At 37.0% G+C, this 25,955-nt stretch overlaps 1 protein-coding gene across 1 annotated transcript in view; it reads right to left on the reverse strand.

Moving 5' to 3' along the window:
• Positions 1–1,202: 1,202 nt before the first annotated feature.
• Positions 1,203–25,955, reverse strand: part of LOC5576188 (putative odorant-binding protein A10) — a 43,993-nt gene continuing 19,240 nt past the window's right edge. The window contains exons 2-3 of the mRNA XM_001662474.2: positions 18,712–19,003; positions 1,203–1,722 (exon numbers count right to left, since the gene is read on the reverse strand). Coding sequence (XP_001662524.1) covers positions 1,583–1,722; positions 18,712–19,003 — 432 coding nt within the window. The 3' untranslated portion in view covers positions 1,203–1,582. The remainder of the gene's footprint in view (positions 1,723–18,711; positions 19,004–25,955) is intronic.

Raw genomic sequence — 25,955 nt, forward strand, 5'->3', positions numbered from 1 at the left:
AACAAGAATGAGGGTGATAGGGGAAAAGCACAAATTTTTGACCCATCCATACGATTTTGGCCTACAGTGATACCTCCATGAGTCGATGTTCCATGACTCGATATCGACTCATGGAACCATACTAAAAACAAAATTTCATGGTTACTATGATGGTCCCTAGAAGCAGCTTTCCAAAGGATTGCTGTACCATGACTCGATATTTCCATGAGTCGATGGCCCCTTCAATATCGACTCATGGAGGTTTCACTGTACTTTGTATGGAAATCCGAAAATTGGAACAGAATTCTTGTGTGTCGAAAATTAGTGCTTTTCCCCTAATCATGAGAGCACCAGTACTTACACATTGAAGATGCCACTGATTCTGAGAAGTGTAATTTGGCTTTTTATGTAATTACAGATATTCTTGCAATATCGGGGTAGGGTAAGTGTTCCCTTAGTTGTGGGTGTTCCTATAGTTGCGGTAGTGCCGTTTTCACTGATTTTATTACATTAGCCACAGAACCGACACTGCCAATGGACGTATTGGCTTGTTGACGCACGGAGTAGTTGAAAAGAGCGTTAAAATTGCTTCAAACCTGATGAAATATCACTAAAATTACTATAACTGTTCTTGCTTGTACCAATAGTTGCGGTAAAGTGTTCCTATAGTGGAGGATCCCATAAGAAAACCACGGATACCGCAACTATAGGAACACAAATTGAAAATTTACCGCAACTAAAGGAACAGTGTACCAAAAGTGGAGGTAATATTTTTCACTGACATGGCGTGGATGACTGCGATGAAATATTTTTTTCTCATTAAGTCAATGGTCGTTACTTCCCGTTACAACATTAACATGTACATTAATTGAGCTTCTTCAATTTAGGCGGTTACATGAAGTTCAGTAGTGCTTAGTACCTCCACTATTGGTACATCTACCCTAGTCAATCATGCTTATGCTCATGCTTATGAAATGTCATAGATGCTTTTTTATCTGTTCGCTGGATAACACTTGATTTAATCTAATTGCACCCAGCAGTTAAAGCCCCTCCTAAACATCAGGCGATATAATGCTTACTTGGGGCTAGTTACTGCACTATGTTCACCATAATTCTAACACACTCGACATAGCCTGCATTACACCGCCCCTTTAACCCTTGGCCGGAAAAAGTCAAAGGAAATGTGATATTACACAGGACATGATTGCGTCGCAGCGGACATATTCGCGCAGAGATTCATCCAAGCAGTTTTCGCTCAGCTGAGCGCAATAATTTATTATCACTTTGCTTTACTCCTTATCGCTAGCAAATTTCCACGCTTGAAATTTTCCGTTTTTGAAATGTTTTATCAGCCGCCGCGCGTTACTCTGCTGGTTCTGCTGGTCTGTGTCGTAATAAGTTCTCATCCGATTCCGACTGTTTCGCCCGGATTTTTTTTTTTGTTTCTTTTGATGTTTTGCTATGTTAATTCCCGTTTTGTTCGTCCTCTGTCTGGCCAAATACCCCTTCGGGGAGATAATTTTCACTCGCGAAGCAGTTTTTCCTTTTGTTTTGTACAGTTGGTGGCTTTTTTCCATTGGATGTCGAGCGGGCAGCCCCCTCTCTAGCCCGCATAGGTTTGTACCAGCTTGTTCCACTCGGCCGGGAAATTTCGCTGCAGATGGGCCAAAGTCTTTTTGATCTGAACCAGCTCCGCTGGGGTGCACTGAGGGCATGCTCCTCGCAACACGAATGGGGCCAAACCTGGAAAGAGTGCGGAGAAGAAATGTTAGTGATCTGTTGCCAAATGATTTCTGTACTCCCCGCAACTTAGAGCAATAAATTTCTCGGAAATCCTACTGCTAATCCCAGTTGATTCTATTGAATACCGAATCAAGCAGAGCGACCGTGCGCCATGGGTGTAGTGAGTTTTTATATCAGGGAGGGGGTCAGCAAACTCATCAATTCATTTAAGAAATTTCACGCAAAATGACCATTATACATACTTTTTGCATTGAACGTTTAAAATAACGAAGAACATCCACCCACTTTTTTATTTAAAGTGAGCAGAACGGAGTCTGTAACGCGTCTTGAACGGGGCCTTCCTTAGCCGAGTGGTTAGAGTCCGTGGCTATAAAGCAAAGCTATGCTGAAGGTGTCTGGGTTCGATTCCCGGTCAGTCCAGGATCTTTTCGTAATGGAAATTTCCTTGACTTCCCTGGGCATAGAGTATCATCGCCACACGATATACGAATGCGAAAATGGCAACTTTGACAAAGAAAGCTCTCAGTTAATAACTGTTGATGTGTTCATAAGAACACTAAACTGTGTTCCAGTGAGGACGTAATTTTGGCATTATGAAAATATGAAATTTGTGGTTCAACGCTGACTACGACCATGCTGTGTTCACGCACAGGTAGGTAACGAATTTGTCACCCATGTTGAAAAGCTAAACGACATCCAAAGCAGCGGGGGCAGCATGCCATGAACTATATAAGTCCGTTGTCCTCCATTGATGAGCAGCGAAGGGGCAAACAGCCCGATAGGGGGCACTCCTGCTCGACTGCTCAATTTATGGACACATTAATTTGAAATCTATTTTCGCAGCGTGTTTAACACCACACACCGGTGAGCTCGATGTCGAATCGAGCTGTCATCGGAGCCATTATTCGTATGAAAATGGCAGCATGATGGTGGCCCTGCCAGGCAGAGTACAATTATATATCGAATGCGATTATTCCGAGGTAATGTGCTGCGTTTAGCGGCACTGTCGAATAAATTGAATCGAAATAAGTTTGTCATTTTAACACGTAATTAAATGTACGATGGTGACCTCGTGCGTGTATCGATTCGGGTGGTATCGCTTTGGGAAGAATTTATTGATGACCTTTTATTGGTGGATATGGGCGTTTGGCCCGTTGATATAATTTACATGATATGCCATCGATATAAATGGAAATTCCACAATGAACATTGAAACTGTAGCTGCATTTTTCTATTATTGTGCATACTTACTACATTTCTGTAAAATAGGTCTTCTTACTTTATCTGTTGAACAATGCCCATTCCAATAACAGTTTGATCTAAATTATGAATAGTTTTTAAGGGTAGGCGATTTGATTTTTTTGCAATTCAATACAAAATTGAATGAAACAGGAATTTTCTAGCATTGATAAAACGAAAAGCAATATGGAAATATTCTGTGAATCTCGAAACAAAATCTTAAAATGCGGGCAATATATTTGAAAAATAAAAATAAATGTATAATTTCTTCTCTATTAAGCATGCACTTACCAACAAAACCACCTTTACAGTATTGAATGATCTGAATCGGAAACAAACTCTAATACTATAAATATTGTCTTGTCTTTTAGGATGGTTATTAACTACATTGAACTTTGGAAGAACGGGTTAGCGTTCTGGATGATGTCTATAGCACTGTTAATATTAACATTTTTTGTCCAGGATCTCCATCCACGAACCATATAGGGAGAACGCAAAGTGAATTAGTTCGTAAATTGAAACAATTTGTAAAACGAGAATAAATAAGTTCGTTAAACAAATGGTTTGAACAATCAAAGAATGGGTTTCAAGTATTTCCAAAGAAAAAAGCAGGGATTCCCAAAGAGATTGCAAAAAAATGTTTCCCAAAGCATTCCTATGGAATTTCAATGGGTTCCAAAAGGAATCTCCAGGGGTAGCTAAAAATCGCATCAAAATAGGAAAAAAAAAGTTAAAACTGCCAAAAGTTTCAGAATATTCAAAGGTAAATTTCCGAAAGAGGACTCAATAAGGTTCCACAGATGTTCAAAAAAGTTGTCAAGAACTTCTGAAAGGTTTACGAAAGTTATCCAAGAAGTTTTTTAATGTTCTCAGAGATTCATGAATGCTTCTGGACAAACTCAAAAGCTTTACTAAAATTTACAATTTTAACTCAAAACTACTAATTGAACTTTAACACTTCAGCTTTTGCAAAAAAAAATAATAATACTAAAATCACTAGTGAGGCGAGCAAATACCTTTAAACTCTAATATGTGTTGCTTATCTTGACAGATAGGCCTACTTCGTCTGCGATTTACAGACTTCTTCATTGTCTTTAGCGACAAGTCGAGCACTCGACACTGAAGAAGTATATAAGTCGCAGACGAAATAGGCCTATCTGTCAAGATAAGCAACACATATTAGAGTTTAAAGGTATTTGCTCGCCGTACTAGTGATTTTAGTATTTTTTTTTTTTGCAAAAACTGAAATGTTAAAGTTCAATTAGCAATTTTAAACATACTCTAATAAACCCTCCCCTAAATTTAATAAAAAAGTGAAGTTAGTATTAACTCAATTACGCAGACAAAAGTCCATGTTCCAAAATCGCAACCACGTAGTTTGTGAACAGTCCCTACTGCTAAGCACAAAAGCACATCTGGTGTCTTCGGAAAAGGAATATAGGGAAATCAATATCTCGAATATATCGTTGGAATTAAAAGGGACTCTTTCATTTGGCTTCTTAAGAAAATATATATGGTCAGTGACCAGTACCTGCAAAACATAAGCCATATAGATTATTCCGTCATTAGATGCAGAATTTCTTCGGCTCTATTAAGTAGTGGAAAGCATCTGCCGTTCACGTAGAATGAACCAAAGTTAAGCAAGAGCCTCTAAAGCAAGAACACAATTGTACAAAAAGAAACAGAGTTTTTCTGCAACATAAGAACAGACTTTGTTCACTTTTTTCCATTTCTGGCTCTATTCCATTTTAATCGGATTTCATGAATATTTGAAATTAAAATAAATACATATGACGGATTCCATGTCAAATCGGTCAGTCACAGAACTCGACCACCATCGATTTGGATTAAATTTTGCACATAATTTTGGTATTATAAGTGTTTTCCATAATTTTGGTAGAATAAGTGTTTTCCCTTAGTAAAATTGAACATTTTGACTCAAGTCTTACTTTTGAAAATGGCCTATAAATTTTTGCATGTAACTTATTCAAAAAATTCTAACTCCGAAACTGTTGATTTTAGAGAAAAACGTTCTATGAAGAAGTTGTTGTGAACCATTTGGACTAAAAGAGAAAAATATACACTGAAAAAATATTTTATTTATTTTCATAAAAAAATCAAAAATCGAACTTAAATTTTAAATCACACGAAAACCCCATTTTGAATATTTTTAAATTTCCACCATAGAATCTTGATACAGTGAAACCTCCATGAGTCGATATTGAAGGGACCATCGACTCCTGGAAATATCGAGCAATGGAACAGCAATCCTTTGGAAAGCTGCTTCTAGGGACCATCATAGTAACCAGGACATTTTGTTTTTAGTATGGTTCCATGAGTCGATATCGAGTCATGGAACATCGACTCATGGAGGTATCACTATAGTGAAAAGATGTTTAGGACAAAGTTTCATGATGGAGAAATTTTTATTAAAAAAGTTTTTCTAAGAACAACTTTTGGTCGATTTTCAAAATTTTGATATTTTGTCAAAATAAATACGTTCTGATAATACAGTAAGCATCTTGAAATGATTCTCAGACATAATTATTATGAGAATAATTTCTCTAGAAGTAGCCATTTTCGAACTTTATCAAGTTTAATGCAAAAAATATTATTTTAATAGACCATTTTCATAAGTTATTCGCGTTTCTCCATTAATAATAATACGTTTTCGAGAGTAAAGACCATATTTTATTCAACTTACTTATTTTCATTAATGGAGAATCGCGAATAACTAATGAAAATGGTGTATTTTAATATTTAAATAATATTGTTTGCATTAACTCGAAAATGGCATCTTCTAGAGAAATTTTTCTCATAATCATCATGGCTTAGAATCATTAAAAGATGCTTACTATATCATCAGAACGTATTTATTTTGGCAAAAAATCAAAATTTTGAAAATCGACCAAAAGTTGTTCTTAGAAAAACTTTTTTATTGAAAATTTCTCCATCATGAAACTTTGTCCCAAACATCTTTTTACTATCAATATTCTATGGTGAAAATTTAAAAAATAATAATAATGGGGTTTTTGTGTAATTTGAAATTTAGGTTTGTTATTGTTGATTTTTTTATGAAAATTGTTATTGTTGATTTTTTTATGAAAATAAATAAAATATTTTTTCAGTGTATATGTTTCTCTTATAGTCCAAACGGTTCACTACAACTTCTTCATAGAACATTTTTCTCTAAAATCAATAGTTTTCGAGTAAGATTTTTTCAAATAAGTTGCATGCAAACATTCATAGGCCATTTTCAAAAGTTACACTTCAGTCAAAATGATTAATTTTTCTATGGAAAACACTTATTCTACCATACCAAAATTATGTGGAAAATTTAATCCAAATCGAAGACTATCGAGTACGATTTTTATTTTTTTCGACTCATTCTGGATGGATTCGTCATATTAGGGTGCGACTTATTTTTCGAAATCTTTCATAACCAAACATCAGGCTTGACAGAAAATCCTCTGCGATGCAAAGAGGAGGCGATTTTGCCGTTTTTCTGTGGAGAAAAATTTGAACTCAAAATTTTCAACACAGGTCCTCAAGCAAATCGAGTGAGATTGCAAAGAAATAGAGAATTTTTTTGGTACTTTCTCTCTCTCTTGTTGCGATGCTCACCTTTACTCATGCTTCAAAAGAACTCTTGAGCATCCTTCCCGAACAAGGCAGTCCTCGGAGAGTTGTGAGAGCACTCTTTTCTGGTTGAATTTTACTCTGGTGTGTTTTGTGCTGTATCTTCCTCGCTCAATTTTCTTTGCCTCTCTGCTTAGCATTGTTTTCATTCCCTTGCAAATAGGCGAAGGAAGCACTCTGCTCTAAAGTATGTCACCAAACTCTGATTATGTTGCTCTTGCGAATTCAAATCACATAAAAAGAGAAGCTTCAAATTTTCAGCTAAAAAATTTACTCAAAAATTCATCTTTGTTTGGCTATAACTTCATGGAAACTCAACCATTCTCGAATATGTTTATATGATTTCGTAGCCAATTTAGTTGTTTTCAAAATGTGTGCACAACAAATTCAATTAAAAAATAGTTTATTAAGTTAATTATCATTAAGTCTATTAAGTTAATAGTTTTATAAGTTATTCAACAAAAGCTACCCAAGAGCATGATTTTCCACGAAAATATCGATTTTCTTAGGATTTTTCAATAACCTTCACCGGAAATTACATTTCTTCTATTTCACTAATGTTTTTGAGGAATCTTGTCATAACTACGAGTTGAAAAATGCACATATTTGCATTTTAAATTGATTAACAATTGTTGCTTAGTCCTCCATAAATGTAAAAAAATAAAATATAAAATCGGATTCAGCTCTTACAGTATTGGACAAAACATTTGCAACTTTTTCGATTTTCCATACAAAATGGTAAACTTTGGAGGGTTAGATCTCGGTTAAACCCTCTACCGGCAGCTTCATTTTTTACCGCAAGAAAAAATACCTTTTTTGTTTCTCGGTATTTTTGAACCATTTTTCCACAAGTTCTCAAAAAACTCATCTTGTTTTAGAATCTGCGTATCATTTCCGAACGTCTACTACTGGAGCACTTGCGCAACTACTGTAACACGTGTACCAATAGTGGCTCAAGGGATTTTATGTTAAAAAATTAGTTTTATCACTCGTTTTATATTTTTCTCATATAGTAGAGGTTAAAATCTTTCTGTTGACGCCAAAAGATCTTTGTTAAGACATTTCGTTATTGTGTTATGATTTTTATTGCTTAGGTAGTCCACTAATAGCACCGCACCCTATTCTATAAAATAAATTACAAACCCCACACATTTTTTCGGTAAATATTACCGATCAGTCGGTAAATTTGACAGTTGCTGCTCCTGCTCTAGCTTACAGGTGCGTCGGTAATTTCGGTAAACGAACCACCGAAGTCGCTAATTTTTCCTTAGTGTGTATAAAGCAGCTTGTCCTAATTATGGAGTAGTGTTTGATCCTTTGCTCGCGTCAAATCATTTATCATGGTCTAATCGCTTATCAAAATGAATCCTGTGACCCAACGATCCTCCCCATTAACAAACATCCCTCCCAGTAACCTTTGTGGAGATGCAGAAGAAAACACGGTCTCCAAATAGCAAAGGTTACACACTAACGTTCCTTCTTCCAATCCCACCTGACTGCAAGGACGTGGCCGGCGCCGTTATTGACCCTGTATAAATAGAGGCACTGAATTATGCACACTGAAGAAGATTATGGCCAATCCCAGCCGAACTTCTAGTTGATTCTTTGTGCATTTTCACTGACTCCGGCCAAACACGGAATAGCAACCATTGATATGTGTAGTCAGTCTAAGCTAAGCTAAGCTAAGCTAGACCTTACAAGAAGCTTTAACAAATGAGATAACTCAGTTTCAGCTAAAGTATTAACGCTTAACTTACAAAAATTAAAAAAATATGGTTGTTTCCAGTGAAAATTCATGTTATTGTTAACCTTCCTGTTGCATTCAAAAAAAGTTTTTTGTATGAAATTCTGCAAATTTTGATATGTCGCATGGCTGGTTTCTACGAGAATAGGAAATTGGCCACATTTCCGGGGTCTTCCAAGAATGGCTAAACCTTGATCCGTTTGTCACCGATTCTAAGCCGTTAAACCCGGCCAATCTTAGTTTACCGCTCAAATTCATAAAATTCATGAACTGACGATTCTTTTGAGTACAAAAAGTTTGAAATTTGGTTGGAAAATACCTACAAAATTGCAATGTCAAATCCGGGTCAATATGACCCGAATGCCTTAAGTGTCACTTTTTTTGTGGAGCCCTTCAGAAACATGCTAGAAATTTGATTTTTTGCCAAAACACAGTTTTCCAGAAAATAGAAAAAGTCACAAAGTTTCAAAGCGCTAGGTGGTTCCGTTTAAAAGTTACAAGTGCTCTAAAGTCGGTTTCGGGTCATATTGACCCGAATGCAACAGGAAGGTTAAGAAACTTTTTCAAAATATTTTTTAAATTGTTTGAATAAAAATATTTTTTTAAATTATTCAAATAAATTTGCTTCAAAAGCATGTAAAATTTTTGAAAACGGTTAAGTTTTCATGAAGTTATGGTCAAACAAAGATATTGTTTTAGTAAAAAGAGAAAAAAATAGGAGAAAACTACTTTTAACTAAGACTAGTTTCAAGTTTAGCAAATTTGATGTTCAACAAGCTATTCAAAAATTTAATTTTGAAGAGAATTATGCTCAGAGCTTAAAAATTTGTTTATAAAGACTTCACTGAAGATCATATTTCATAACTTAAAAATTCTCCGTCAAATCTCAAATGTTGAGATTTCCCTTTTTATGTGATTTGAATTCAGGAGAGCACACGATATTTTGGTTTTGAGAAAAAAAAGCCGCAGCCTACTGCACATGTCAATGGTTATATTCCGTGATTGTTGTTGGTAAGATTTGCACTTCGATCAAAATAGTTGACATTTAGCTTTCGTGTCGGTCAGACGTTTTCGAGATTATCGCTAAGTGAAAACAATCGAGGTGATAGTGCCGGCGGACGAAGTCCTAAAGGCTTTACGCAAAAAGTGTTAGGCCCTGTGGGGGTCTGGTCATTCCACTATGGACGACTACCGCAAGGACTCCGTTTACCTGGATTTCAGCGGAATGCCAATCCGCCCCAAGCTAGAGAAAGTTCACGAGCTCATCAGTAAGAAAATCCAGCTAGACATGTCGAAAGTCAATTGCATTCAACCCAGCATGACTAAAGCCCGAGTCATAATCGAACTTAAGTCCCAAGCATACGTGGAAGAGCTAGTATCCGAGCATAGTTCGAAGCATACTGTTGAGCAGAACAACAAGGAGTATGCAATACCAATAGTTCCCTACGACAACGCAATTGAGGTTAGGATAGCTGATTTGCCGTCCTACTTCTCTACGGAAATGATCGCCAAACACCTAGCTCCATACGGCGAGGTTGTATCAACACAAGAAGAGGTGTGGAAAAACTTTTGGCCTGGTTTGTCAACCGGCGTCCGGCTGGTGCGAATGAGGATTCGAAAGCCAATTCCATCCTACATACCGATGACCACCCACACAGCGTATATTACTTACCGCAATCAGATTCGCACCTGTAGGTATTGCGTAAGACCGCTTCACATCGGTCGTACCTGTAACGAGGCACGCAAAGAACAAGGCCAAGACATTAACAGTCGTCTTACGGCAGCCCAAGTGGTGCAAGGAATAATCCCACCATCGTCATCGAACGTACAAACAAATGTCCCACAGCCATCTTCAAATACACCTAGCACCGAAAAGGAGATTGATGTGCAAACGTCAGATGAAGAGATGAATGACGTAACGAACACAAATCTCGTTACTCCACCAACAGATCGCGTAATGAGATCGTCCACGAAAGCCCAAAGCAGACCGTCATCCCTTTCCCGTTTTCCACCTGCATGCACTCAAGCAGCTAAACCGAGCAGAACATCATCACCACCAAGTAACAAAGCAACATCAGAAAACCAAGACCCCACAGCTGACTTCGTTATCTCTGATGACAGCGAGGAAGCACTAAATGCACCAAAACGACATCGATCTCAACAACCCACCGAAAATCCCGAAACACCTTTTCTCGAAATAAAGCGCAAGAGCAGGAGTAGGACACACAATTCTTCTTCCCGGTAAGCTTTATAATGGGTATATGTCTTGCCGAAGCACAATCCGATACTGCCACCAATCTCAAGAAACTTTCAACTTTATCATTCACAATATTACGATATTCACTCGTTTGGAGACACAACCTACCATCTTTGGCGGACATCACGAACGACGAGGGCTTTTCCTACTGTGAGGTAAGCCTTAGTATATGTCCTGCCGAAGTAGATACTGCCACAAATCTCAAGCAAATTCCACACTTCTTCACATCAACATATCGTCACCGTGGAGCCGCTCCGCATAATACCCAGGAATCACAGCACTGGCCAACATCATCTCACTTTTCTGCATCGAAAACACCACAATCAAAAGTCAACATTAATAACGGACAAACTACTGTCAGCGAGGGCTATTCTCTCTGTGAGGTAAGCCCTAGTATATGTCCTACCGAAGCAAATGTAGATGCTGCCGCTCTAGAAAATTTAACACTCCCCGTAGCAACACCCTTTTTATGCTGTACACGACGGATCACTTGGAGAAGCCACAACATGGAATGGCTATCGCACTTCACTTTATCACTGGATTTGATTGTCAGGCTACTATACTGCTCACCACTGCTGTTCTGCAACCTTGGAAGTACATCATCGGAAATCACCTACCACCAACATAAATCACTCAATGAACTCGTTAATGAATGCCTCACAATCACACAAAAAAGAAAGTCACACAACTTTTTCAACGACGGAGGGAATGGAAATGGATCATATACTGTCAGCGAGGGCTACATTCCTAGTAAGGTAAGCCCTAGTATATGTCCTACCGAAGCTAATGTAGATACTGCCGCACTAGAAGAAAACTCACTTCTTGTAGAAACACAACCGACGACACACACGGAGATATACTACTGCGAGTTTACATTCGAAATCCAAACGACGTCTTCATCACTGAGGGTCTGTATCGAAACTAATAGTGCCATTCATGCGAATCAGGTGAGCGAAAACAATGTCCAAAACAAAAACATTGCGATGACGATGAATCCGATTCCTGAGCAGCTGATATGTATCGTGTCAGTGTTAGTGACTATCAGAGACAGGGAACGTACACAAGAGCGCTCTATAAGGTGGGACTCCTCAAAATATTAGGGTGATGCAAATGTTCAGTTATAAAATTGCAACAATCAATGTTTGCAACATTTCGAATCAGACGAAACTAGACGCATTAAGATCGTTCATATTTTCATCTGAGCTAGATATTATTTTTTTACAAGAAGTGCAAAGTGAACAGTTCAGCATGCCAGGATATACGGTTATATTCAATGTTGATGCCGACCAGCGAGGTACAGCTATAGTAGTCAGGGATCAGTTCAATGTACATAATATTGAAAAAAGCCTAGACAACCGAATAATTTCACTAAGGATTGGGCCTATAACATTTTTAAATATCTATGCTCCCTCTGGTGCGGCACAGAGAACAGCAAGGGAGGACTTTTTCAATTCTTCCGTTGCACACTATCTCCATCACTCCACGGAGAGTGTGGTGCTTGGTGGTGATTTCAATGCAGTGGTCAATCCAAAAGATGCAACTGGCTGCAGTAATATAAGCCCAATGTGCAAGCGACTAATGAATTCAGCAAACTTAGTGGATACTTGGGAAGCATTAAATGGACAGCGGATCGAGTTCTCATTTATCAGATCGAATACAGCATCACGTATCGATCGATTGCTAATTTCAAATACAATGAAATTCCAGCTACGGACAGCACATTTTGCAGCCACATCGTTCTCGGATCACAAAGCATATATCGTACGCATTGTGATGCCCCACTTAGGAACGCCATCAGGGCGTGGCATGTGGCGCCTTCAACCGCATATTCTCGATGACTCCGAAATTTTAAACGAGCTCTCCAGAAAATGGGTTTACTGGGTTCGAGCGAGAAGCAACTATAGCTCATGGGTAGAATGGTGGATGTTGCATACAAAACCTAAAATAATTTCCTTTCTGAAATGGAAAACCTCAACCGTATACCGAGAATTCAGAGACGCAATAGAATTGTATCGTAGGTTTTTGAAAGAGGCTTATGATAACTACCACGGAAATCCGCAGCAAGTTGGAGAAATTCATCACATCAAAGCACAAATGCTTCGTCTCCAAAGAAATTTCTCGATGAATTTAAAAAAATGTAACGAAACGTACATCTCCGGCGAATCCACGACTTTGTTCCATGTAGCTCAGGTTCACGGGAAAAGATCAAAAACGTCTATCCCAACGTTACTGACAGAAAATGGAATTGAAATTCACGATCAGTCTCAAATCAAGGAGTCGATCAGAGCGTATTTTGAAAACCTATACTCCTCGGTGGATGATGAGCCATCCATAGACTTCAGGCCATCAAAGTCAATCCCCCAAAACAATACAGCAAATGAAAACCTGATGCGAGAAATAACACAGGATGAAATTCTCTCGGGCATCAAAGGAAGCTCATCTCGGAAGTCACCAGGCGCTGATGGGCTTCCGAAAGAGTTTTTTCTGAAAACCTGGCGAATAATTTGTGTCGAATTTACCAATGTCATCAATGACGTTCTACAAGGCAAGGCGATGAAAGATTTCTTCAATGGCATCTTGGTTCTCGTTAAAAAGAAAGGGAGCGACAAGAGTGCGAGAGGATACCGACCAATTTCACTCCTGAACTTTGATTATAAAGTCTTAGCGCGAATCCTAAAACAGAGAATGAATTGTCTCCTTCCACTAGTTTTGTCAGAAAACCAGAAATGCTCGAACGGTAAAAGGACTATTTTTGAAGCAACAAGCCGTATTTACGATAAAATATGTCAACTGAAGCATTTTCGTAGAAGTTCGCTGTTAGTATCGTTCGATCTAGACCACGCATTTGATCGAGTGAACCACACGTTTTTGAAACAAACTATGGATCAGATGAATTTCAACCCGAGTTTCATTAACCTACTCAGTACGATTTGGAATCAATCCTATTCAAAAATTTTGGTTAATGGACACTTGACTCAGGAGATAAAAATCACTCGATCGGTAAGACAGGGTGACCCTCTGTCTATGCACCTTTTTGTTCTGTATTTGCAACCTCTACTAGATACCATCTCACGAAAATTTCCCAATGCTATGATGAACGCCTACGCGGATGATATATCGATGTTTCTCGACGATGAGCAAGCAGTAATGCAAGTTGTTACTATATTCAATGATTACGGACTAGCTTCTGGTGCTAAACTAAACAAGCAAAAAACTGTAGCAGTAATGATCGGTAGTGTTAATCTCACAGAAGATACGGAATGGTTAAACATCGAGACTTTTGTCAACATCCTTGGCGTACGATACGGAGACAATATCAAACAAGCGCAAAAGTTAAACTGGCAATCTGTTCTAAATGGATTGCGAACACGACTTTGGTTTCACCACCCAAGGAAGCTGAATCTGATTCAAAAAATCATACTTATAAATACATATATCAACTCCAAAATATGGTACATGGCTTCTAATATACCCCTTACAAAGGGATACGCAACGAAGTTGAAAGCTGAAATAGGGAAATTTATCTGGCATGGCCAAACTTTACAGCGCATAGCTTTTGCAAATTTGATTCTTCCAAAAGCTAGAGGTGGTCTGAACTTACACTGTCCAGAAACGAAAGCCAAGGCACTTCTTCTAAATCGAATGTTAAATTTGTCTCACCTGCTTCCGTTCGCTGCAAGTCTGTTACAAAATTCAAACAATACAGTACCACCTATGTTTAACCATATTAGTGTTTTGAAAACAGAGCTAGCGCAACTACCGGATAGCCTAGTCAGTACGCCAACATCTAAGGGGATATATCTACACTTTTTGGAAATGAAACCTGATCCAGGTTTTACATCGAGCAGTCAACGCAACTGGAAAATCGTTTTCAAACATCTACACTCTAAAAATTTAACATCAACGCAACGAGCAAACTGGTTTTCCATAATGCACAAAAAGATCAAGCATAGAGAGTTACTGTTTCAACGAGGCGTCTCAGATAATCCCTATTGTGAAATTTGTCCAGGAGAAGTGGAAACCACGGTGCACAAGCTGTTTCGGTGCCAAAGCACAAGAGGAATTTGGAGGTACCTACGAAGACAAATATTATTGCAGGAATCTAGCCTTATGAGATTAGAACCAGAAGAATTTATGTATCCTTGCTTAAGAAACATAAACCAAGCTTCTAAAGATTATATAATCAAACTGTTAGGAATTTTTTTCAGTTATCATATTGAAACACCAGAAAACTTAATAGGACTAGGAAACTTTATATTTTATCTTAATATTAACAAGTAATTAAGCAAATACAAATAAGGTTTTACAAAAAAAAATCAAAATGAATAAGAGATTGGACTTTCCACTTACTCTCGAAGTGCACATTTTAGCAGCTCTCATAATACTGATCAATAACGGGGCCGGCCAAGTCCTTACAGTCAGTTGGTATGGGGATGGAATGGTGTTTATCTGAGACGAGACTCGCGCGGAGATGGTTTTCTTTTTCTGCGATTGCTGAGTTTTTTCTTATTACACTCAGTGTTTACATCAATCTTGCGCAAGCCGTTCAAGCTCTCACATGACCGTCTCACCAAAAAACTATTGCGTTTGCATCACACCGGAGCATAAACGGCATTTTGAGTGAAATTTCATGCCAGAAAACGTAGCAGACATTATAAATAACAAGTCTTGTGTTAAGATTTATCTGAATCTAAGAAAAAACTGCTCCGCTGAATGAGGTTTTTAATAATAGTTTATTTGAATACAATACTTTTCACCTTTTCAGCCATAGAAACGATGGGCTGCATTTGACGTTTCGTGACAGCGGAATCTGGGCTGCATATGACGTTGAAATTTTTTCTCTTCGCGAGTCCCTCTCAGGTGTTTATTAGTGAGGGAGGAAAAAAATCTGGGATCGATTTTCTGTTTCAGCGACTATTTCTATCAAATTGGCCTAAAAAATCATGGTATGTTAAATAATTATCATTTTTGAACGTTATGAGTGAGCATTCACTTTTGGCCAGCATTTGCATGGAGTGCGGCCACTGTGCGATACTGGGTCTATCGGAATTAAGTTTGCTTCCTACTTCTGGTACATAAGTTGAGACTCAACATTTACTAATTTGTATGTTTACAATTATAGCTTTTATGATGGAAAGAGACTATTAAGCACATATTCAACTCTTATTTTAAGTTTCATACAGGTGTATCTGTAGTAAAATGTGTGAGGGCCTTCTTCAAGATTTTTTTTCTGTATTGTAGAATGAACTTAAAGATAGTTTCCCTAGCAACTTTTTTGAAAAAGGTGTTCTAATTAGTAGTGCTACATTTCCCCGATTGTAGGTCCATCGAGTATCGTTTCCCCGAATGTTGTTTCCTCGAATAAACGACAAGTTTTTGGCACTCATAATTGTAATAAATATATACATTTAGAGGTGGTGCATGAATCGTTCATCTGATATGCACCCTTACTTATTTTGTTGGCGATTTTTTTGAGTTTAATCTTGCTTGGAATTATTGACAACATCTGTTCAGTAGAATATGCCCAAATATCACCTATTTTCAGATTGCTTATCGTTCTTTCCAGCTCATCAAGCTGTCCTTGAAAAATATTCAGGTTCATTGCTAAACTGCATCACTTCAAGGAAAAGGGTCATTCTAGAAAATGGCATTCGGAGAACTGGAGTAGCATGATCGTTCTAACTACCAATTCAAAAACGCATTGAGGTTATTATAAAACAAAGCCAAGCTTTGAATTTTCAAGTGCACAAGTCTGGATAATCTGACAACCGTTTGAAAAGATCCGAGAATTAAAATTTGGGTATTTTTGACAAATTCGTTGGATACATAGCATAGACTTTATTGCAAAGAATTTGATGATTTTTCCACAGATTTTATTTGAAGCTATTCGAACAGCATCGAAATTCTCATCAATCGGTTTACTGGAAGATGAGATGCTGGTCTCCAAACTTGATCATTTTGTATGAAAATCAGCCTTTGTGTACCTTGTCCTTGTTAGTACTGTAAAACTTTTAAACTAGAGATAAACTTGTGGTTGAATTTTGAAAAAAAAAACTTTAAGTTGTGCATTTTATTTTAATTGTAATAGAATTTATATGGTTCATTCTGGACCCTTTTATCGAAAGTACCTAAGTACTGCTATTTTTATTAAATACATTCTTGTGCACTTCTGTTAACATATATTGATGTTTGTGTTTGACGTGCAAATCCTTTCTAACTGGGCTTTAAAGCTGTAACACAAAGTAATCAAAGGACACTTAGCAAATATGATCCATATCACCGCCAACCTAGTGAAGGAAATCAATCTTTGACTTCACCTTTCTTGTGAAAATCAAACCGCATTTGATATTTGCGTTTGAAACGCACACAGTAATAATTACATTACATTTCCAGGGGGATTCTTGAATTTCTCACATCGCTTGATCTGATTGGTGTTACTTATTGGTTTAAAGTAATCTTTCATTTTTTTTTTACTTATAATTTTAGTACTGAAGTAAAATTTGTGGGACCCCTAAAATGTGGTGGCCCAGGGGATCATGGCTGTCTCGGCTCTTCCATAAATGCGGCCCTGTCTTGTCGGATTATTACACAAGGTTCAATCGATTTTCGTAACATTTACAGTGCAGTCTAATGAAGGATGATGAGCAGTTCTGGAAAGCGCAAATGTCAATAAAGGGTGTCGAGCGACTTTTACATAGATACTTCCTCACTGTCATCAGACAACGAGACAACTTTTTAAAGTCGAATTAAGATCAATTGAATTTAATTAAAAAAAAACTGTATAATTCCGTTTTATTTCTTTTAATTACTCCCAATAAAATAAATATAATATATTTTGTGATTAAAACTCATTTATCACTTGAAAATATGATCATACTAGACTATTTAAAGCGAAATAAAAATAAAATAAAAAATTCATTTTGGACTTAAAAAATTCGAAGTTAGAAAAACTTTTTTCCCTAAAATATGCCCAATTTGCAATGTATGGACGACTTTTAGTAAATTTAATTACGAAACTTTTTGCTTAAGGATGATCAAAATCTGAAATGCCCGTTTTTTTTTTAAATCGACTTTAAAGTTTTGAATAATTTTTTTTTCAGTGTAGAAAATGTTTTTTTATTTTTTCAATTTTTTTTCTAAAACGTCAGGAAATTGCACGACAGTCCTCCATACAACACTTTTTTGTAGGTCTTACCGTTTTCGAGTTATACGGGTTTATAAAAAAAGTAAAAATAAACTTTGACCTTTTCCAAATGTTAGTCTAGATCGATTTTGAAAAAACAAAGTATGTAAAGTATCTTAGTTTCACATAGTCTTCACACCCAGAAAGTTTCATTGAATTCTGAAGGGGTGCTGCCAATCCCTTTGTCGAGTTGGCGTGAAATCCGTCGTAAGATTCTTTAAAATTTAATCTCTTTGCACGGAATGCTTATAAATACTAATAAATTTTATGTTATTATTGAATTTTAAGCTTATATCTGATAATTTTACAATCAAGAATAAGGTACTCATAACAAATTTTGAAAAATCACCGACTTTTTCGTGAACTTTATAAATAACACAAATCATGCGGATCAAGTGTATTATTCTAAGAATTGTTGAAAATCATGTAAAAATCGAAAGATTCTATAATATAATTCGATATTAAAGCACTTCCATCAACTTTTCCTTAAGGGCGGTTCAAAATTCAAAAAAGTTAGGAAATCTATTCTACCATATCTTCCTTACCATCCTTACGATAGCACTTTCAGTAGTGATTTAAAGGTGGCCTAAAGACGATGGAAATTGCTATGAAGGAATTTTGAAAAAAAATATTGCAAATACTGTAATGTTAGTCCAAATCTATCATCTAAAAGTGAAAACTCATATTCAAACCCCAACCCTTTCAAATCACCTTCGGAAAAGCTGAAAATTTCATTGATTACTATTACTATTTAAGTTGCAATCTAGTCATAATGGTGAGCAATTTTAACACAGATCCTGACCAATAACTTATCACCACCACTCGTGTAATTCAGGTCTATAGTCCACCCAACCCAACTGGGGGGAGTCGCCCCATAAAATTCAATTATAAAAAGCTCCTACACAGCCCCATATTGTCCGAACTTACTTTTCAGTCGCTTCCCAACCGGATCGCAGGGCACCTCACCGAGAGCGCATTTGAGCTGCCTCATGAGATACCGCTTGTCGTTGAGTGCTTTGTCCAGCGCCTCATCGGAGACCTGCGATTTGTTCGGTGTGCTGGGGCTACTGCCGTTGTTCCCGCTGCTGCTGGTGGCCTCCGGCGTGGTCGTCGAGCTGCTTTGGGCCGCTACCTGTGAGATCGCCAGCATAAAAACCACCACCAGCACTAGCCGTACTGTGCATGTGCTGGCTGCTCCTCGCGTTGACAATGACTTGACCTGCGACGGGGGGAGAGAAGGAGAGAAATTGAAGAAACATGAAACTTTTAGTGCACTTTTGAGATGGGTCTTTGTAAGAAGTGAGACGCGAACAAAAAATACGGTACGCTGTTTCAAAATTTCTTAGCAGGCGAAGTGCACATTGCACTATGGTCCGAATCGATCATTTTGCAGAAAAAAAGTTGTTTCTCTGCTCTTGTTGACTTGTTTAATTGTTATTAACATTTGTATCTTTTTGGAACAAGTTGGGAAGCATGGTTTTTATTAACGTTTAAATTTTGACTCAAACTTCTGAGATAAGGGCGGAACAAACATTTAATTCATCTTTTGTCAACACAAAATTTATTAATCAAGTTTTCATCAAAGTCGATCTATAGATTGTTCAAACTCGTATTCTTAAGCTTCGATGAGATAAAATTCGCATCAGTTACGAACAACTTTTTAGAAGACATAAAACGCTTAAAATCAACCTTTTTTCGTACTGAATCCTCGAATCGGATCAATGTGCACTGCTGCAGGGGGGGGTTCAGTTCAAGCAATGGCGACAAAGTATGTGTAATGTAATGAAATTTAAACCCCTTCGATTGCGTTTGGGGCACCATGAAGCTAAATTGGAGCTTTTACGACTCCGGGGCAAGGTCGGGGCGAATGGAGCCGAAGGCGGAGTACTTTAATCTCTACTTTTGTATGAATGAGCTATATGGCAGTCGGACGCGATGTTGTTCCCAAGCGCTGGCTGGAAAGCCATGTAAGCTTGGCATGGCACAGCAAGCACGATGTCAAATGCAAGCTCAAAAGTGTAAATGAAATAAAAAGAGATTATTAGATACAAGCTGGATTGCGATTGGCACATCCAAAACGAGCGCTACAGAGCTGCATGGCCAATTAAAGGGTTACGAGGGGTTGAAATAACGATTGGCTTCTTTCTTTGTTCAGCTTAAATGTTGCAATTTTGTTGCCTAGGGTTGACTTACAAAGAGGTTTTTTTATAATTATACCAACTAGACCTTGTATTCTTTGACATATACGCGTACTTAAGCCTCAACTATAAGGCAGTGTTCAGTGTCGCATACTAGTACACGACACACTGGCTTTACTTTATTTGAGTTGAAAATACGCGTATCCACCAGAGGAAACAATTTCTAGTTAGTATTATAGGTATTTGATTTTTATTTAATCACACGCGAAAATTTTAAAAGATATTAATTGTTCAGATTCTTGTTCAGACGTTAAATAACACATGTCCAAAAACCTTGAAGTTTGCCTCAAAACTCTTATAAACCTTAATTTATTTCTGTCTTTATAAACGACATTTTTAGCCCGGGAATTATCTCGAGACCTACGGCTTTACTCCCCTTCCGAAGGGAGTCGTCACTATTGCTCTTACACCACATGTGACTCTCGGGGATGGGATTTGATTCCAGGTTCTTGGCGGGATGCATGTGTTCTAACCACTACACCAGGCCCGTTCCCTTTTTGAACTTAATTTAAATCCGTGCAAATTGAATTTTCAGCTCATTTTAATGGTCGATATCTTATTGTTACCTAGATCCAGCATTTCCGATCCAGATCCAGATCTTCAACTGTATAAAATAAACAATTACAATTAACTTATTGTAGATCGATAATAAAAGGACCATCAATCTGCAAAATTATCTAGTTCTAAAATATTTCGACAGACAAAAGAAAACAAACTGAAAGTAAAAAAAATGTATGTTTTATACTTTCAGGATCACTACTGTGATGTTACCAGTATTATTTTTGTTGATAATATTTTGAAAAATGATGTAGTCTTGGTAAACTATTTATGATCCGAATAATAGCGATCATTTACCTATTTTAATAAAATTTCAAAATCCTATGCATAACAAAACGCCACAAGAAGTACATATTCCTGATCTATGTAATAATGTTGATTGAATTAAATTTGCTGATTATGTATCAGTTTCTTTGTAAAATGATGAAAATTTATTTTCATACAATAATTTTTCAAATATTTTAACTGATTGTTTACATAAAGCACAGAAAATGAAGGTTCTTCCTGGTGCTTAATAAAAACCGTCCTTTTTTGGTGGGATAATGAGTAAAAGAGTATAGGGCATAAAAAATCTGCTGCATTTAAACCAGCCCTGTCGTCCTGCTTAGTCGCGCTTAGTCGACGACTAAGAAGCTTCTCTCAGATAGTTTTTCTTAACGCCCTTTGGGAAATCAGTTGAAAATTCAAGTTTTCTCATCGACCTGAATTAATTAAACTTTGTTGCATGTAGATCAGGTGCAACTAAACGCCCTGTGTAACACAAATCGAAATTGTCAAGCAGTATCAACGCTCTGGAGTAATTTGACCTTGTCTTAATTGGATCAGATGCATTTAACGTCCTGTAGGATATCATTTAATAATTACAAGCTATATTAACGCCCTAGTTGTGTTCCTAGTTGTGTTTACGCCCTGAAGTATTTTGACTTTACTCTATGTAGATCAGGTGCAACTCAACGCCCTGTATGACTTCAATCGATCAAGCTTTATCAACGCCCTGGAATAATTTGACGTTATTCCACACAGATCTTAGCGAGTTCGGGTGCATCCTTATGCCCTGTAGAAAATCAATCAAAATTTCTTATCTGTATCAACGCCCTGTAGTTATTAGACCTTTTTATGCGTATCAGGCGCATCTTGACGCTCTGTAGGACATCAATTGAAATTTTCAAATTGTTTCAACGCCCTTGACAAATTTGACTACATTCCACACATATCTTTGCGAGATCTGGAGCATCTTTACGCCTTGTAGAAAACACATCAAAATTTCCTAGCTTTATAAACGCCCTGGAGTGCTTAGACTTTGCCCAATGTAGATCAGGTCCATCTCAACGCTCTGTAGGACATCAATTGAAAATTCCAAGTTATATCAACGCTGTGCAGTAATTTAATATTGCTTCACGTAGATCAGATGCATCTATACTGCTTGTATGACATAAATCGATCCATCTGTGTCCACGTCCTGGAGTAGCTTGACTTTATTCCACATAGATCTTTGCGAGATCTGGAACATCCCAACGCCCCGAAGAAAATCAATCGAAATTTTCATGCTGTATTAACGTTTACTTCAGGACGTACTTATTCCATGTAGATCAGGTGCATCTTGACGCTCTGTAGGACATCAATTAAAAATTCCTAGCTTTATCAACGCCCTAGAAAAATTTGGCTTTATTCCACACAGATCTTTACGAGATCTAGAGCATCTGAACGCTTTGTAGAAAATCAATCGAAACCTACGTGTTCCAGGGCGTTGATACACCTAGAAGTAATTTGAGCTTATTCCATGTATATCAGACACAACTTAACGCTCTGTAGGACATTTATTGTAAACTCTAAGCTGGATCAACGCCCTGGAATAATTTGACCTTTTTCCATGTAGATTTTTCAGGTGCATGCGACCGCCATTAATTTGATAATTCCAAGCTGTATCAACGCCCTGGAGTAAAATTCTACAAAGATCTTGGCGAGATCTGAAGTATCTTTACGCCCTATAGCAAATCAATTTTTTTTTTTGCTGTATCAAACCCCTACGGTCATTTGAATTTATCTTATGTAAATCATGCGCACCTCATAGCCCTGTACAACATCAATCTAGATTGTCAATCTGTATCAACGCCCTGGAGTAATTTGTTCTTATCCTTTGTCGATTAAGTGTATCTTAACGACCTGTAGAACGTCAATTGTAAATTACAGGATGTATCAACACCCAGGAGAAATTTGACAGTATTCCAAATAGATCAGGTGTATTTGAACGTCCTGTGTCAAATTAAAATTGGTCCTACATCAATTAAAATTGGTAAGCTATATCAACGCCCTGGAGTAATTTGACTATATTTCACCTATATATTTGCAAGATCTGGAGGATCTTAAAACCCCTTTGGGAAATCAATCGAAGTTTCCATGCTGCTTCAACACACTGAAATTATTTGACCTTGTGTTATGTGGATCAGCTACATCTTAATGCCTTGATTAAGATAAATTGTAAATTCTAAGCGGTACCTACGAAAAAATTGAGCTTATCCTATGTAGATAATGTGCACCTTAACATCCTAAATGAATAAAAAATTCCAAGCTGTATGTATGCCCTAGAGTAATTTGACCTTATTTCAAGAAGATAAGGTGCATCTTAACGCCCTGAAGCATATTAATTGTAAAATACAAGCTTCTAAAACGCTCATGCATTTTTGAGTGATCTGACATTGTCTTATGTAGATCATTTGCACCTTAACACTCTGTATCATTTGCAAATTTCAAGCTGTATCAAGGCCTTGGAGTAATGTGACCTTATCGTACATAGATCAGCTGTATATTAACGCCCTTTATGGCATCAATCAAAATGGTTAAGCTTAATTAACGTCATGGAGTTTGACCATGTCTCATTTAGGTCAGACATGTAGGACATAAGCTGAAAATTCCAAGCAATACCAACATTCTGGATTATTTTGACTTTATTATATGTAGATCGGCTGCATCTCATCGTCCTGTAGGGCATCAATTAAAAATTTCAAACTTTATCAACGCTCTGAAGTATATTGACCTAACTCCACGTAGATCATATGCATTTCAACGCCCTGTATAGTATTAATGAAAATTGTTAAGCTGTAATTTGATTAATTTGTTATTGTCTCAGATAGTTCATCTTAATTCTCTGTAGAAAAATAATTTAAAATTCAAAGCTTTATCAACGCCCTGCAGAAATTTAACCTTAATCCACATAAATCAGTTACATCTCTACGCTCTGTAGGACACCGATTGAAATTGTCAAGCTGTTAAAACACCCTGGAGTAATCAGGAGCAAATTAACGTCCTGTAGAAAATCAATTGAAATTTCCGAGCTGTGCAACCCTTTGACACCACTGAATTCTGAAATTCTGGTATTCCTGTGGTATATAAATCACTTATTCATGTAAAAAGAAAAAATATGTTGAAATTTCGACATAACCTCAGCATGAAACAATATCGATCGAATCATCTCAAGTTACTCTTGAAGTTTGATGAGATACATGAAATTTTGAAGCAGAAAAAATCATTTCATATGTTCTAAAGACAATCAATTCGTATTCTTGTTCATTTTGGGCCAATAGTTTTCATGTGATAGTGACGAAAATTCATTATCAAGTACGCATCAAAAACGGTATTTGCTGAAATGATTTGGAAAACTTGCTGTAATGAATAATCAAGAATTCTAAAACCCACTTATAGATTCAACGCCAAACTATTATAATAAACAATAGCGTAATATTTTGAAATCCAGGGCAATTGTCATTATTTTTGCACTTTGATATCACTTGAAAGCGATATTTTATTTTAAAATTAAGAGATATATTTGGCTGAAGTTCAAACCTCTTGTTTAATCCAAAAATAAGGTTCAAACTTTCTAGATGTTCTGCTTTAAGAAACCTTGAGCATTTGTTCGTGAATCTGTTCGACAATTCCACATAAGCCGCATTTTAAGGCATATTTATTTCAATCAATTACATCTCTGGCGAAACTGTTTGTTCAGAAATCTCGTCAGGGGGAAGCAGGCATATTAGATGATCCCTCTTACGCTAACTAGCAGTTTGAAGAGAAACTCATTTTTTGATACATTTCAGGTATTTCTTCACGTATCTTCGTTTTTATATATCCTAAAACACAAATCAAACTGAGAAAGTATGCAGCATTTATATGCAATAAATTTGGTTATTCGAAATTTGGTCATCTTGAATTTTATCAGAAAAACCTTGAATTTCACCATTAGTGTACCATTCGATTTTAATTTTGTGGTCACCTTCAAAAAGCTAACTAAGGGGTCACCCAAAAATGACACCCATCATTTTAGGGAGGGGAGTGGTCTACGAAAGTGTACAGTGCATGTATTAGGTATTGGAAAAAGCATGACAGAGGGGGGTGGGAGGTCTAGAAGTCCCCAAATATGATGGACGTCATATTTGAAACTTCCCTAAGAAAAAACTGAGTTAGAACAGCTGCAAAAACTAGGTGAGCAATGGTATTAGCCGTTTGAAATGAACGATTTTCTAAATTTATGAAAACAGCATATTTCGTACAACAAAGTAATAAGTATTCAATGGCAGGTTCTTTGCTCGATTAAACTGTACAATGGGATTAAATTTTGGGTAAAAAATCTGGTGGCCATATTGTATTATGACGCCATCTTGATTTTAAGCAAAAGTATGAGTTATTTAGTAAAATGATACTTATCATGTTGAAATAAATAACATAAACATTGAGTTTAAGCAAATACTTTCCATTTTGAGAATCTGTGTGAATTTTGATCGTTTGTCTCTGGTTTTGAAGATATTCCGTTGTATATAGAGGGCTCGACATTATCCATTTTTTTTAAATATATAGGTGTTTCTCCGTTTCACATTTAAATTTGAATGAGCATTGAACACAAACTTAACACGTACAAATGCATATTAGTTCTCATGAGTTTGGAATATATATTAATTTGATTCAATTTTCTTGTGAGACTCCATCATTAATGCCTGGGAGTACAACCACCTTCTGAGCTATAGCAACGCCCTCCTCAAAAGGGGATGACTAAGAAGCTCAAATTTTACGACGACTGGGCTGCTTGTAATACATTAATCAAAATTTACGTATCAACACCCAAGAGTAATTTGACTTTATCTAATTCAGGTGTATCTTGACGCCCTCTAGAACATCAATTGAAAATTCCAGGAGTACACGCCCAGGAGTAATTTGACCTTATACCACGTAGATCAGTGCATATCAACGCCCTGTATGATATAAATCGGAATTGTTGAGCTTTATCAACGCCTTGGAGTAAGTTGACATTGTTTCATGTAGATCAGCTCCAAATTAATGCCATGTAGGACATCGTTGAAAATTCCAAACCTAATCAACGCCCTGGAGTGATTTCACCATATTCCATGTAAATGAGGTGCATCTAGC

The sequence above is a fragment of the Aedes aegypti genome, chromosome 3 (assembly GCF_002204515.2).
Source record: "Aedes aegypti strain LVP_AGWG chromosome 3, AaegL5.0 Primary Assembly, whole genome shotgun sequence".
Taxonomy (NCBI): Eukaryota; Metazoa; Arthropoda; class Insecta; order Diptera; family Culicidae; genus Aedes; species Aedes aegypti.